The sequence below is a fragment of the Kuraishia capsulata genome, genomic scaffold, assembly GCF_000576695.1.
Source record: "Kuraishia capsulata CBS 1993 genomic scaffold, Kuraishia_capsulata_scaffold_6, whole genome shotgun sequence".
NCBI lineage: Eukaryota > Fungi > Ascomycota > Pichiomycetes > Pichiales > Pichiaceae > Kuraishia > Kuraishia capsulata.
This window is the reverse complement of record NW_019172955.1, coordinates 2,209-13,750: the sequence shown is the minus strand read 5'-3', so window position 1 is coordinate 13,750 and position 11,542 is coordinate 2,209. Positions and strand designations below refer to the sequence as shown.

General features: G+C 43.1%; 7 protein-coding genes across 7 annotated transcripts; 4 read left to right on the top strand and 3 right to left on the bottom strand.

Moving 5' to 3' along the window:
* Positions 1 to 594: 594 nt before the first annotated feature.
* On the bottom strand, positions 595 to 876 carry KUCA_T00004748001 (uncharacterized protein; the record flags this gene model as incomplete). The annotated part of the gene is made up of 2 exons (XM_022605574.1): positions 595 to 696; positions 823 to 876. The coding sequence occupies 2 exons, from the start codon at positions 874 to 876 to the stop codon at positions 595 to 597; spliced, it is 156 nt and encodes a 51-aa protein (XP_022460753.1).
* Positions 877 to 1,130: 254 nt separating this feature from the next.
* KUCA_T00004747001 (uncharacterized protein) lies at positions 1,131 to 2,870 on the top strand (the record flags this gene model as incomplete). The annotated part of the gene is made up of 1 exon (XM_022605562.1): positions 1,131 to 2,870. The coding sequence occupies one exon, from the start codon at positions 1,131 to 1,133 to the stop codon at positions 2,868 to 2,870; it is 1,740 nt and encodes a 579-aa protein (XP_022460752.1).
* Positions 2,871 to 3,515: 645 nt separating this feature from the next.
* Positions 3,516 to 5,156, top strand: KUCA_T00004746001 (uncharacterized protein; the record flags this gene model as incomplete). Its single annotated transcript, XM_022605551.1, has 1 exon — positions 3,516 to 5,156. One exon carries the CDS (start codon positions 3,516 to 3,518, stop codon positions 5,154 to 5,156), a length of 1,641 nt encoding a protein of 546 aa, XP_022460751.1.
* An 870-nt stretch (positions 5,157 to 6,026) lies between these two features.
* KUCA_T00004745001 (uncharacterized protein) lies at positions 6,027 to 7,043 on the bottom strand (the record flags this gene model as incomplete). Its single annotated transcript, XM_022605540.1, has 1 exon — positions 6,027 to 7,043. The coding sequence occupies one exon, from the start codon at positions 7,041 to 7,043 to the stop codon at positions 6,027 to 6,029; it is 1,017 nt and encodes a 338-aa protein (XP_022460750.1).
* Positions 7,044 to 8,315: 1,272 nt separating this feature from the next.
* Positions 8,316 to 8,537, bottom strand: KUCA_T00004744001 (uncharacterized protein; the record flags this gene model as incomplete). Its single annotated transcript, XM_022605529.1, has 1 exon — positions 8,316 to 8,537. The coding sequence occupies one exon, from the start codon at positions 8,535 to 8,537 to the stop codon at positions 8,316 to 8,318; it is 222 nt and encodes a 73-aa protein (XP_022460749.1).
* Positions 8,538 to 9,644: 1,107 nt separating this feature from the next.
* On the top strand, positions 9,645 to 10,010 carry KUCA_T00004743001 (uncharacterized protein; the record flags this gene model as incomplete). The annotated part of the gene is made up of 1 exon (XM_022605518.1): positions 9,645 to 10,010. The coding sequence occupies one exon, from the start codon at positions 9,645 to 9,647 to the stop codon at positions 10,008 to 10,010; it is 366 nt and encodes a 121-aa protein (XP_022460748.1).
* A 1,061-nt stretch (positions 10,011 to 11,071) lies between these two features.
* Positions 11,072 to 11,529, top strand: KUCA_T00004742001 (uncharacterized protein; the record flags this gene model as incomplete). The annotated part of the gene is made up of 2 exons (XM_022605507.1): positions 11,072 to 11,416; positions 11,500 to 11,529. 2 exons carry the CDS (start codon positions 11,072 to 11,074, stop codon positions 11,527 to 11,529), a joined length of 375 nt encoding a protein of 124 aa, XP_022460747.1.
* Positions 11,530 to 11,542: the final 13 nt, after the last annotated feature.

The following is an 11,542-nucleotide window of genomic DNA, read 5'->3' as shown; positions in this document are numbered from 1 at the left end:
CAAAGGCCTTCACCACATCAACTGACAGCGACTTGAAGTAATCCAAAGGAGTTTCGAGGAACAAATTCTCCTCTTGTCTCAAGACTCCCTGAGTCATGAACATGATACTTTGTTTGCGCTGAAAACAGGAAGCCAACATGAAGAAACAGTCTCCTTTTGTCATCTCAGCGTACATACACTCGTATTCATCGGGAACACGGTAGTGGTCCCACAAATGCGAGCCCGGAATAAACTTTGTGGCTCCGTTATCACGAGTTGTGGTGTGAGCGAGCATGCAACCGAGCGCAGTCTCGCTGCCATATTCGTATTTCTCACGGTATTGGCGGATTGCGTGGTGAATAATGTCATCGCGGTGCAAAGGCTGACCTTCTGCACCTGGTCCAATATTGAATGTCACAGCAGAGTTGAGCTGAGGTGCCGAATAAGCGGTGATGAGCTCATTCCCCATGATAAAAGCGTTTTCTCTTTTCTCTCTACTAAGAAAACGGGCCGCAACCTCTTGATACAACGGATGAGCCATATATTTCTCACAAGCCGTCTTCGATTTGTTCATGATTCCGCAAACTCTGGAGGTTTCCACCGGGAAATAACTACCTACCCAGTTCTTTTCTCCAAAATGTAGAGCAACCTCATCCCAGATCTGGTCAGTAACTTCAGCTGGCAGGTAGTTTCTGACGAAACAACCTCCATAAGTCTCTAGCTTCTGGGCAATCTTATCAGCAGTTACAGGCTCACTCACAGTGAGTTCCTCAACTGTGGGCTTTAGGACTCTGTCATCTTTGACCCTATTGAGGAACTTTGCCGTAGCGACATCTCCCTCACGGAAGAGTTGAGCGTGGAGGTGAATCTTTTGGGGGCGGTATCTGCGACGGTCATCTTGTGTATTCGATATCAGTCTTACAAATAATTTTACATCTTGCAGGTGTTTTAAAGTTTATTTAGATTATACGTGTTGTATCCTTATCTGATCCAGTTGTAATCTAATTGGGAAGCAGGTTCGAAACCTCAGGGGTAGGCAACTTTTAGCGAGGGCCCATAATTACGTAATGCCCTTCAAAAGCATCACCCAAACCATCTGCAATCGGTTATTCTCTGCCAGCCCTCTGACGATTTTTTTCAACTAACCTGGCATGTCTAAGCCAACGAGTACTTTCAAGAAAGGGACAAGGCGGTTCACCGGTTGTTGGACATGTCGGAGGCGTGGCGTGAGGTGCGATGAGAATCGACCTCATTGCAATAATTGCAAGGCCAATGGGCATGACTGTGAGGGCTATATGGTGAAGCTGTGTTGGGGGAATGATAATGGTAACCCCTCAAAACGAACACCTGAAAAAAACAGAAGTTTGATGTTGTACGAGTGGAAGGAGAATCAACTCCTCAATGACTTGAAAATCGATTACTTTTTGGATAGAATCGATATGGCGTCTGCAATCATCGGTTCCAAGAGCTATGAAAGCAAGGGTGACTTCGGTTACGGACCCTTCAACATATTTGATGGCGCTTGCAAACTACATGATGCTCAGAAGAGGTCGCAGTCTGGAAAGGATAAACAGGTTGATCATATCAGACCTCTATTCAATGACCCTCAAAAATTCTGTTTGGGTCCCGAAAGCAAGATCCGAGAAAGGCTCGATCAAACGTCGTTTTTGGGTATCGACAAGGATCTGAGAGTTGAGGTTTTTCTCTTGGATTTCTGGGATACTTATTTGAGCAAACTTTTGACGCCAGTGGATGAGACCGAGGTCAATCCTTACAACCTGATGTTGAGGGAAGCGCTGGACAAGCCTCATTCAGCCGAGATCCAAAGAGCTCTTATTCATACGGTATGTGCCATGTGCTCCAGTTTCCTGTCAAACGGTGCATGCCATAACTTGATCGCCCCCGAGTACCTAGGTACCAATTTTCTTCAGTACTGGAATTTCCATAAAATCAAGGGCCTCAGTTTTGTATCCGCCTCATATTCGTGGAAAGAGGCTTCTACAAGCGAAGAACTCAGCTTTTTGGTTGCATCCATCTATTTCCTATTGGCTACCGATATTTTTTCGAGCTCAGATGAGTGGCAAATTCATCTCAGGGGTGTGGTTGAAGCTTTGAAATCTATCAGCGATTGGGATGAAAAAGGCCATGAATCAGTTTTGAGAGAACCGGATAGTGTATCTGGAGCCCTGCTATTTTTCGCTCAGATGACAAAACTCACTTACCTGTTCAGCACACTTTATCTAGTCAGTGACGATGTGTGCAACAGGCATATGACAGTGATGGATCTTGAATTTATCACCTATCCCGAAGAGTACATGACTCAATCCCTGATGTATCGAAATACTGGAATCACATCAGGTATGTTGAGGTGTCTGACGAACATAGTGAAATACTTCCAGGTTGCAGGCTCACCACAAGCTCGAGAACTCGCAGTGAAGAGTATAGAACAAGAGCTAGTTGAATGTGAGCCTCCAGCGTTCAATGACATCCCGAACTCTCTGAATTCGTTGATAATATATCATCAATCTGTGATGTTTTATACGGCCATAAAGCTACTTTTTATGAGAGAGGTGAAGTTGCGAGACCCACATGATTTGGAAGATCTGGTGGACTCTGGAATTAACCACATAGAAATTTACGAAGAGATCTCGAAGGAATCCACAGGGCTTGGCTTGTTTTGGCCGGCTTTTGTAGTTTGCTGTGAAGCAACATCTCCTGAGTCGCAAGCAAGAATCACTTCATGGCTGCAAACAATAGAGCCTCATTGTGTGGACAGTATGAAACGTGGAAACCGGGTTATCAAGAAGATCTGGCAAAGGAGGCGAGATGAAGAGCAGGTAAGCTGGTTGACGGTCATTCGAGAAGTTGATCCCACACTGTTGTTGGTCTGAAACGAAACGGACAATGGGTATCAGTATGCGCGATGCTCTTGTGTAGCATATTACACACGCAATAAGGTCTGACTACCGAGCAGTCCAGCAATTTCGTATACATTTATGTAATTCTGTTTGGAAATATCCTGACTTTTTTCTTTTTTGCATGAAAGTACTCAGTTCGAAAAATGGGAAATTGTCCGATTGGATCTCCCTCTAGAGTGCCGTAGAATTGATCACTTGGCTATTGTTCAGACAATCTGCTCGGCACGCTTAATCATGTTTGAAAAGTCTAACCACACGAACGCTTGAGCTGGATTTGCTGGTCAAAAGTGTATAGATAAGCCTGTTATCTAATTCCGAAGAATGAATATTCTTATCAGCGATATATGTGGAAGATCTATACCGAGGCGGCCACCATTTTGGTCAAAACGATGCAACTGTAGGCGAGCCTGAATCCTTCAACGAATTTTTGGACCGTAACACGTAATCTCTTATCTACCTTATCTCCAAGTGTACAACATGCTGCTTACAATATCGATGCTATCACTTGATGCTATCACTTGACACTATCTTTCACATTCTGAACTATATAAAGGCCCAGGACTCGATCGTTGTCCTGGGCAAATGCCTTTATATTACAAGCAATTCTAAAACAGAAAAATGACAGGCTCACTGAAAGTTGAGCTCAAACATCAGAACGAAAACAACTCCAAGTCAAGCCCCGGCTTGGAAATAAGTGAGATGGCTGATTCTGAGACCGGGGAAGTTTTCAGAGACCAAGATGGTGGGAATGAGACTGCCTTGGAGAAGAACTTCGATATTTGGGGTGTGGTAGGGATTGTCTACTCATCAATCGGTACACCGCTTGCTCTTGGAACATATCTCAGCACTGTCATAGGCGTTGGAGGAGCTCCGTTTTTCTTCTACACATACTTGTTTGCAGGGTTTTTTTGTTTGCTCACGGCCTACTCCATGTCGGAATTTGCTTCAGTCCATCCACACTCTTCTGCCTTGGTTTACTGGACTCATTTATATGCGCCTCAAAACTATGCTAGACCTCTTGCATATCTAAGTGGTATTCTATCATGTGCTTGCTGGATATTTGGAATGACCGCCACTGGTTTCTTTGTTGCTGACCTTGTTTTGGGGCTGGTATATATGCATCATCCCGATTACGTGAGCCAGACCTATCACTACTACTTGATTTTTTTGGCCAGTGTGGTGTTTGCAGCCGGATTTAACATATTTGGTACGAGACTCATTCCTTTGTTATCCCGAGTTGTTACCTATGTTATCAATCTTGGAACACTCTTCACTCTTGTTGCACTATTGGCAAGAGCACACCCAAAGAGAACCGCTGCTTTTGCTTTCAAGGATGTCACCAACACGACAGGGTGGAGTTCAAACGGGGTTGTGTTTTTCATCAGTATGTTGCCCACCACAGCTACTGTTACACTTTTTGATGGAGCATGTCACATGACAGACGAGATTCCAAACCCAAAGAAAAACATTCCAATTGTGATTGCATATGGTTATACGGGTGCGTATCTCATTGGATTTGTTTCAGTTTTGGTTTACAACTTCTGTATCGTGAATCCAGATAATCTGCTTGATCCTGTTGGTGGGATTCCCCTTTTCCAGCTTTATGTGGATTCTTTGCACAATGATGGATTAGCGACAGTATCTGCGTTGATAATCATTGTGGCTTTTCTTCTCGCGAGTGTTGGGCTTCTAACCTCTACCAGCCGTCTCGTCATGTCCTTTGCAGATTTCAATGCTTTACCTTTTGGAAAGGCTATCGGATCAGTGAATACCAAACTTAATGCACCTGTATGGGCAATCATGTTTGTTGCGGTCTTGACTTGTTTAATAGGGCTTCTCATTTTTGCATCCAGCACAGCATTGAATGCTGTTTCGGGAAGCTTTGTTTCCACAATGTATGTGGCATATCTCATTCCATTTGTCGCTTTAGTTCTCAAGAAAGACAGATACGGAAAAGGTGTGAAACCTTTATTCAATCTTGGAAGATGGGGAAAACCAATGAACATTATATGTATTGTTTGGTTTTTGTTTGCGTCAGCCTGGTTGTGTGTTCCATCCTACGTGCCAGTCACAGCTAACACTATGAACTACACCGTTGCTGTTTTGGGTGCTACTGCCTTTGTTGCCTTTGCGAACTGGTTTGCTTATGCACGGAAGCACTTTTCGATTGGTATTATCAAGGAGATTGAGAGCGAGGAAGAAATCGAGGAAGAAATCGTGGAAGAAATCGTGGAAGAAGTTCACGCAAAGGCCCAATAGTTAGAAAACACTTTTATTAATAATTTGAATTTACTTTGCTCTGTTAAGTTTGAAATCCACATAACCTGAGGGGAAAGAGAGGCCGGAGGTGTAGACTTTGAATTGAATTAAGCTTGTTATAATCAGTCGATTCGATTTGCGAAGTTGGCTGATGGATGTGGTTGTTTTAATTTCGGCTCGACATATGCATTGATTTTTGTCATCTGCATCTCTCTACTTTGGCTGTCATATTGTTGAGAGCAATAATTTCGTTTGACAGTGTCTTCAAAAATTCAATGTCGATCTATAAATCTTGATTGACTGGTATGCATGAATTTTTTTTGGATTGTATTTTCAAGAAATGCATGAATGAAGACCAATATATAGTCTTGGATCTGAGCATCGCTTTCGAGTCATCGTTTCCCCAGAATTGCTGATTATCGGGGCATTTACAAAATACAAATAGATTCACAATGACACTAAAAGAGATGAACTTCACATAATCCGACGATAATCCGACGGGGGCTTTCCATTCACATAACCCGACGCACGCGATTAACGTCATGTCCGTATGCACACATATTGAATTTTACATTTCTTTCAAAGACAGTCTCATGTGAGACTTTAGGGTCGACTTGGGCACATATGTTGGTGCATGAGTGAAGTTGTACAAACAAACTCATCAACCTTTTTTCATACTAAAGCGAATAAAAGAAAACAATCTAAAAGCTTCAAAGTGCTCAGCCGAATTGTCCCTCCTTCAGATTCATGAGCATCTCGTCGGATTGTTCCGGGATGATGCACTTGTAAAGTATTTGAGAAGTACTATAATATTTACGAGTTTTATTTCAATTGGAGCAGTGATCAATATTCAAATCCGTTGTCTGTCTACTAGACAAGGACACCAGGATATACAGAGGTATACGGATCGTCATTCTTTCTCTTCTCATAGTGTTCTGGCTTGAACGTGCGAAGTCCATCATAACCATCTACCATCCCTAAGAAAGGATAACTCAGACTCAATCCCAAAGTCTTCAAGGCAGTCACTGACAATGACTTGAAGTATTCAACTGGAGTACCAACCATGATGTTTTCCTCCTGTCTTAAGATCCCTTGAGTCATGAAAAGAATGACTTGGGTTCTATAATCGTCCTCTGTGGTGTTAGCAGATCCCCCATGATAGCATGAGGCCAGCATAAAAAAACAGTCACCTTTTGACATCTCAGCATATACTGCTTCCGAGGGCGTTGGTTTTCTCATGTGAGACCATAGATGTGAACCTGGCACAAATCTAGTGGCCCCGTTTGCTTTCGATGTATTCGATAACGCCAATACCGAACCCAAAGCCGTCTCTGTGCCGTACTCGTAAACATCCATGTGCTTCCTAATGTTATGATGTAACATATCATCTCTGTGCAAAACTTGATCTGCGGCTCCGGGTCCAATTTTGAATGTTATGCACGAGTTATGCTGCGGCGCAGAATAACCGGTGACAACCTCATCTCCAATCCAGAAACAGTTCTCTTTACCCAACACGGCATCACTAACTGCCAAGTTCAAAGGATGGCACACAAACTCCTCAGTTGTAACCACAGACTTTTTGCACATACCAGGAACCGTACGAGTTTGACGGGGCAAAAAAGTCCCTTCAAAATCCTTGTCTTGGTCGATATATTTTTCTGCGTCTGCAAGGATGCGATCAACTGTTTCTAGAGGTAGGTAGTTCTTGACAATACAACCACCATACTTTTCTAATTTTGCAAGCACTTTCTCAAGGGTCGCTGGTTGTTCAACAGTCAAATCTTGCAGTGTGCACTCCACTGCAACATCGTCCGACTTCTTAACTTCTGCAACTTTCACACCTTCCTTTTCAACAACTGTGAAGGCTTCTTTGGTATTCGAAATCATGTCTGTATTCTTCACTGTTCTCAGTTACTGCGAAAAAACAAAAGTGCTGCAAGGATAGTATAAATCATGATGTTTAAATACCCACCTGCACATCAACGGAAAATTGCCGCATCAAGTAACCCCCCGATAATGGAATGCATGGACGGTGGGTTCGTACTTTCGAGCACTTCTCGGAATCCAAAAAAGACCACAACAGGGCGGGCTGTCCCAATTTGTGCTGGGCACTACTTAGAGGTGCATTTGTTGATAAGAAATTTCTAAATCAGGCAACAGGTGTACTTGAAGCCTCTATCTGGCATCTCTCGGGTCGTTATCGGTTGCTCCTTTTGACGGCAAGCTTCAGTTTTGCCAAGGATTTTCAATTTCGGAAGTTGCAAACTGCTTTTCAAGAAAATCGAACAAACTTCAATCTATTGATAAGCATATAACAAATTCTATGATATGATACGGTAAAAAACGGGTCATTAAAACAGGAATTCAATAATGATTGATACTGAATTCATATTAGATACCTAGGCCAAAACATTACCATCAATATTCAAGCTAGGATTATCATCACCGGTAACCTTGTATTGATGGGAAATCAACAATTAATCAAATTAAATTAAACCTCTCAAACGTCATCAATAATCCCCGGCTGCTGAATAGAATGCCCCCATTGGATCAATGGAAATCAATTTTGATTCCTATGACTACTTTTTGGAGAGCTTTCCGCATATAATAGGAGCCTCTCAATACGAGAATTTATATGAAATCATAACTTAGGGAGATTCAGCTTGCCTTAGCTGCGCTCGACTCCGCAGGGGTATAGGAGGTTCTGCGTCCAGCGAAGGAACTTGCTAGATTCCTTCAATCCAGAAACAAGGACGAGTTGACATGTCAATCGGCTGACCTGCTCGCCGCCTTCTCTTTTGTCCCAAACCATTTTGATGATCCGAGAACCCCGCCTCACTGCGTCCGCACTGTAAAGGCCAACAACTTTCAGCCATTCTTCAACTCTTGCTTGCGACTCAGGAGATGTTGCTTCACAGCAAACTACAAAAGCCGGCCAAAACAAGCCAAGCCCTGTGGATTCCTTCGAGATCTCTTCGTAAATTTCTATGTGGTTAATTCCAGAGCTCACCAGATCTTGCAGTTCGTGTGGATCTTCCATCTTCACTACCCTGTGAAACAACAAACTAATCGCAGTGTAGTATATGAAAGACTGATGATACACCATCAACGAGTTCATAGAGTCCATGCTGTCGTTGCACGGAGGAGGCCGGCAATTTATCAGCTCCTGTTTAATCTCAAAAATTGTTTTTTTTTTGTTCTTGATCTTCTGTTGAGTCTGCACTGCACATGTTCCACTATGGCTGTCAAACACTTCAACATACCTGGCGTGATTCCTGCAATGCGGTAAACTAGAAACTTGGTCATGTTCTCCTCTGGATATTCCATGAATTCCAAATCCTTGAGTGTTAAGTATTCATTGCAAACATCGTCGCTGGGCATGTATGGTGTGCTCTGCAGGTAGGTCAGTCTTGTAATTTGGAAAAAAAAGAGCAGGGCGCTGGATAATCTCTCTGGAACGCCTCGTCCTGAGACTAAAGTTCCCCCCATCCGAATCGCTAATGGTTTGCAGAGCTGATACAACACCTCTCAGCTGGATCTGCCATTCATCTGAACTGCTGAAACAATCCGTTGCTATTAGGAAATATATGGATCCTACCAAAAATATCAGCTCTTCATTCGTGCAAATCTCTTTCGACGAGTATCTGTCAGAAATAGAACTGAGTGCTCTGACCTTGTGAAACTTTGCGTACTCATTGAAGTTAGTGCTCTGGTACTTCGGGGATATGAAAGTATAATCAGCACTGCTTGATAAAAAGTCCGAACAAATAGCGCACACAGTATGTACGATGCCTATATGGATGTCAGCAAGATGCGGTTTATTAAGAGCTTTGTTCAACAATCGGTTATAGGGATTTACCATTGAGTACGATGTCAACACCAGGTGTAACTCGACGTACAGGATGCTGAATGGTGCTGTGCGTAATCGCCGACTAATCAACAGATGGCAAAACGATCCTAGTTCGCCGTTCAAAGTTGATGAAATACTCACACCTTTGAAGACTGGGAGCTGATAACTGATCTCTTGAAGATATTGGGGCCTATGAACTTTGTCACATTAAAGGACCCAAAGCGTGCCCCTCTGTTTCACAGGTATTTGCCTTTGCTGGATCACCTGACCCAGCAGTTAGCGTCAGCAGCAAAAAAAGAAGGTTCCTTCAAAGATATAAACGTTGGAGTGAGCAGTTTGGCTTTGAACGGGTTATGCAAAGCTCGAAGTTACCTCCATCATGCTCATTCACAGCCACTAGTCATGAAAGGAGCGTTGTTGGACCCGTTCCAAAGAGCAAGGGTTTACAGGCCGCGATCACATAGTCTGACTGAGCTTACAGAGGGCGCATATCAAGCTGCTCTCAGAGAGATCAAAGAGGAATAATTGTGTACCAAAGTGTTGATGAGGAAGCTGAACCCATAAGTCAAGAAGATGGTGACTATTTTGCATATGAAAGCTTAGTGCAAACAAGTCAGCAATCAGAACTCGAGAATTATATGGAAGTTACGGAGAAACGCAAAAAGCATCTTTCAGGACGCACGGATGACTCTTTTTCTGAGATATCGGAGTGGTGGAAAACAGCCGACAAGTATCCAGCCTTACGAGAAGTGGCAAGGGATGTGCTATATATACCTGTCGGTGAAGTCAGCGTTGAGGGAGTGTTTAGCTCGGCTGTTGACGTCTTGGGTCTGCGTAGACACTCAATGAAACACAACACTTCAAGGATGTTGATTAATCTCCGTGCCACTTGGCCGAACGTGAAAGAAGGCAAAGAGGTAGACCCGCTTGACCCAGGCTCCAAATATTACGAGGACATAGAAACAGACTTGATCAAGGTGCTTCGGGAGAACGCACGAACATGACTGTCTGGAAACGCGAAATATCCAACGTCGCAGCAAATTTGGCAAAAACTTGAAGTACATACCATGCGCTTTAGGATATAATAAATTAAAATGAGTTGCTTACTCAACCCCTCAACATGATGAGGCCATGCTTGGTTATTTGAATCCATGCAGGCTTCTTTGCTTTTCAAATCTGCCCGAAACTGCGGCTAGCCATACTACACAAGTCACTTCTGTGAGTCTTGCATATTAGATCTACCAGGATTTGACCTTGAGTGGTCCATCAATTAGGGGTGTTTTTTGTGAATATCAAACTGAAGGAGTCGTGGATCCGGTAACAACGAAACTACATGAAAGTATGTGAACTGTATATGGCCTGTATAAGAGAACTCAACTTTAGCATTTGATTGAGATATTTTGAAAATTCGAGCTTAAGCAGAAAAGGTGTCAAAACGATTTGGGATGATTTTGAAAATGGCCAGTAGTATTTGGTTAAGTGGCGCCTGTACTGGGTTTCATTAACGATTCTAAAGGCTTGAACAGTCGAAACCTAATAATTCGTATGGGTCGAATATTGAAGAATTGTTCAAATGAAGTTATGAGTTTGATTTCAAATCTGCGCATCTAACTCGAATCAACTTTCCTCAGATTTGTCGAGTTTTGTGGCTAAAACGAACCATCTATATCTCTCTATACATGTAGATCTTCAAACTTTAACCAAACAAAGGAGTCGTCTTACTACCACAAGCCAGCATCAAACTCATCATCAAAGGCACCATTCAACCCAATATTCAAATTGAGCCGAAAGCTTATCTAGAGCAACTCTTGCCGATGAGCTGCACAGCCGTGAATAAATCCATCACCTAAATAGTTCCGTTACCAGTTGCCTATTCCGGAAAGTGCACAATCTGATCGCTCATGCACAAGCAACGCCCCTAATTCAAAGCAGCTAAAGCTGTGTTCGCGATAAGGCCATACAAAGGCGGATCGAAAAATACTATATAGAGGCCCGAGTTTTCCCAGTAGCTCGTCGAGTGTTCGCTCTCCTTGTGGTTCCCTTTAAGCAGATCAAACGAATTGCAATGACCAAGCTCCTTGAAAACAGAAACGCAATTGTGACAGGTGCTTCTCGTGGCATCGGTGCTGGAATTGCATACGCTTTAGCTAAAAATGGTGCCAATGTTATCATCACCTATGTAGCTTCTGCTAGCAAGGCCGAAGATCTAGCCAAGAAGATCAAAGCCGAATTTGGTGTTGAGGCGTACGCCATCAAGTCTGACGCCAGCCAATACGATGCTGCCGAGAAACTGGTCGCAGAAGCGACAAAGCTCTGGAAGAACATTGATATTATCGTCAATAATGCAGGCATTGATAACGAATGTTTGCTTGATGACCTTACAGTTGAAGGATTCCACAAAGTTTTGCAGGTGAACACCGTTTACCCAGTTGAACTGGTTAAACTCTGTGTGCCATACTTTCGTGAAAGACCAAGAGTCATCAATATCTCCAGTGTTTTTGGCAGGACTTCGAACTCATATAACGGCGCCTACTCC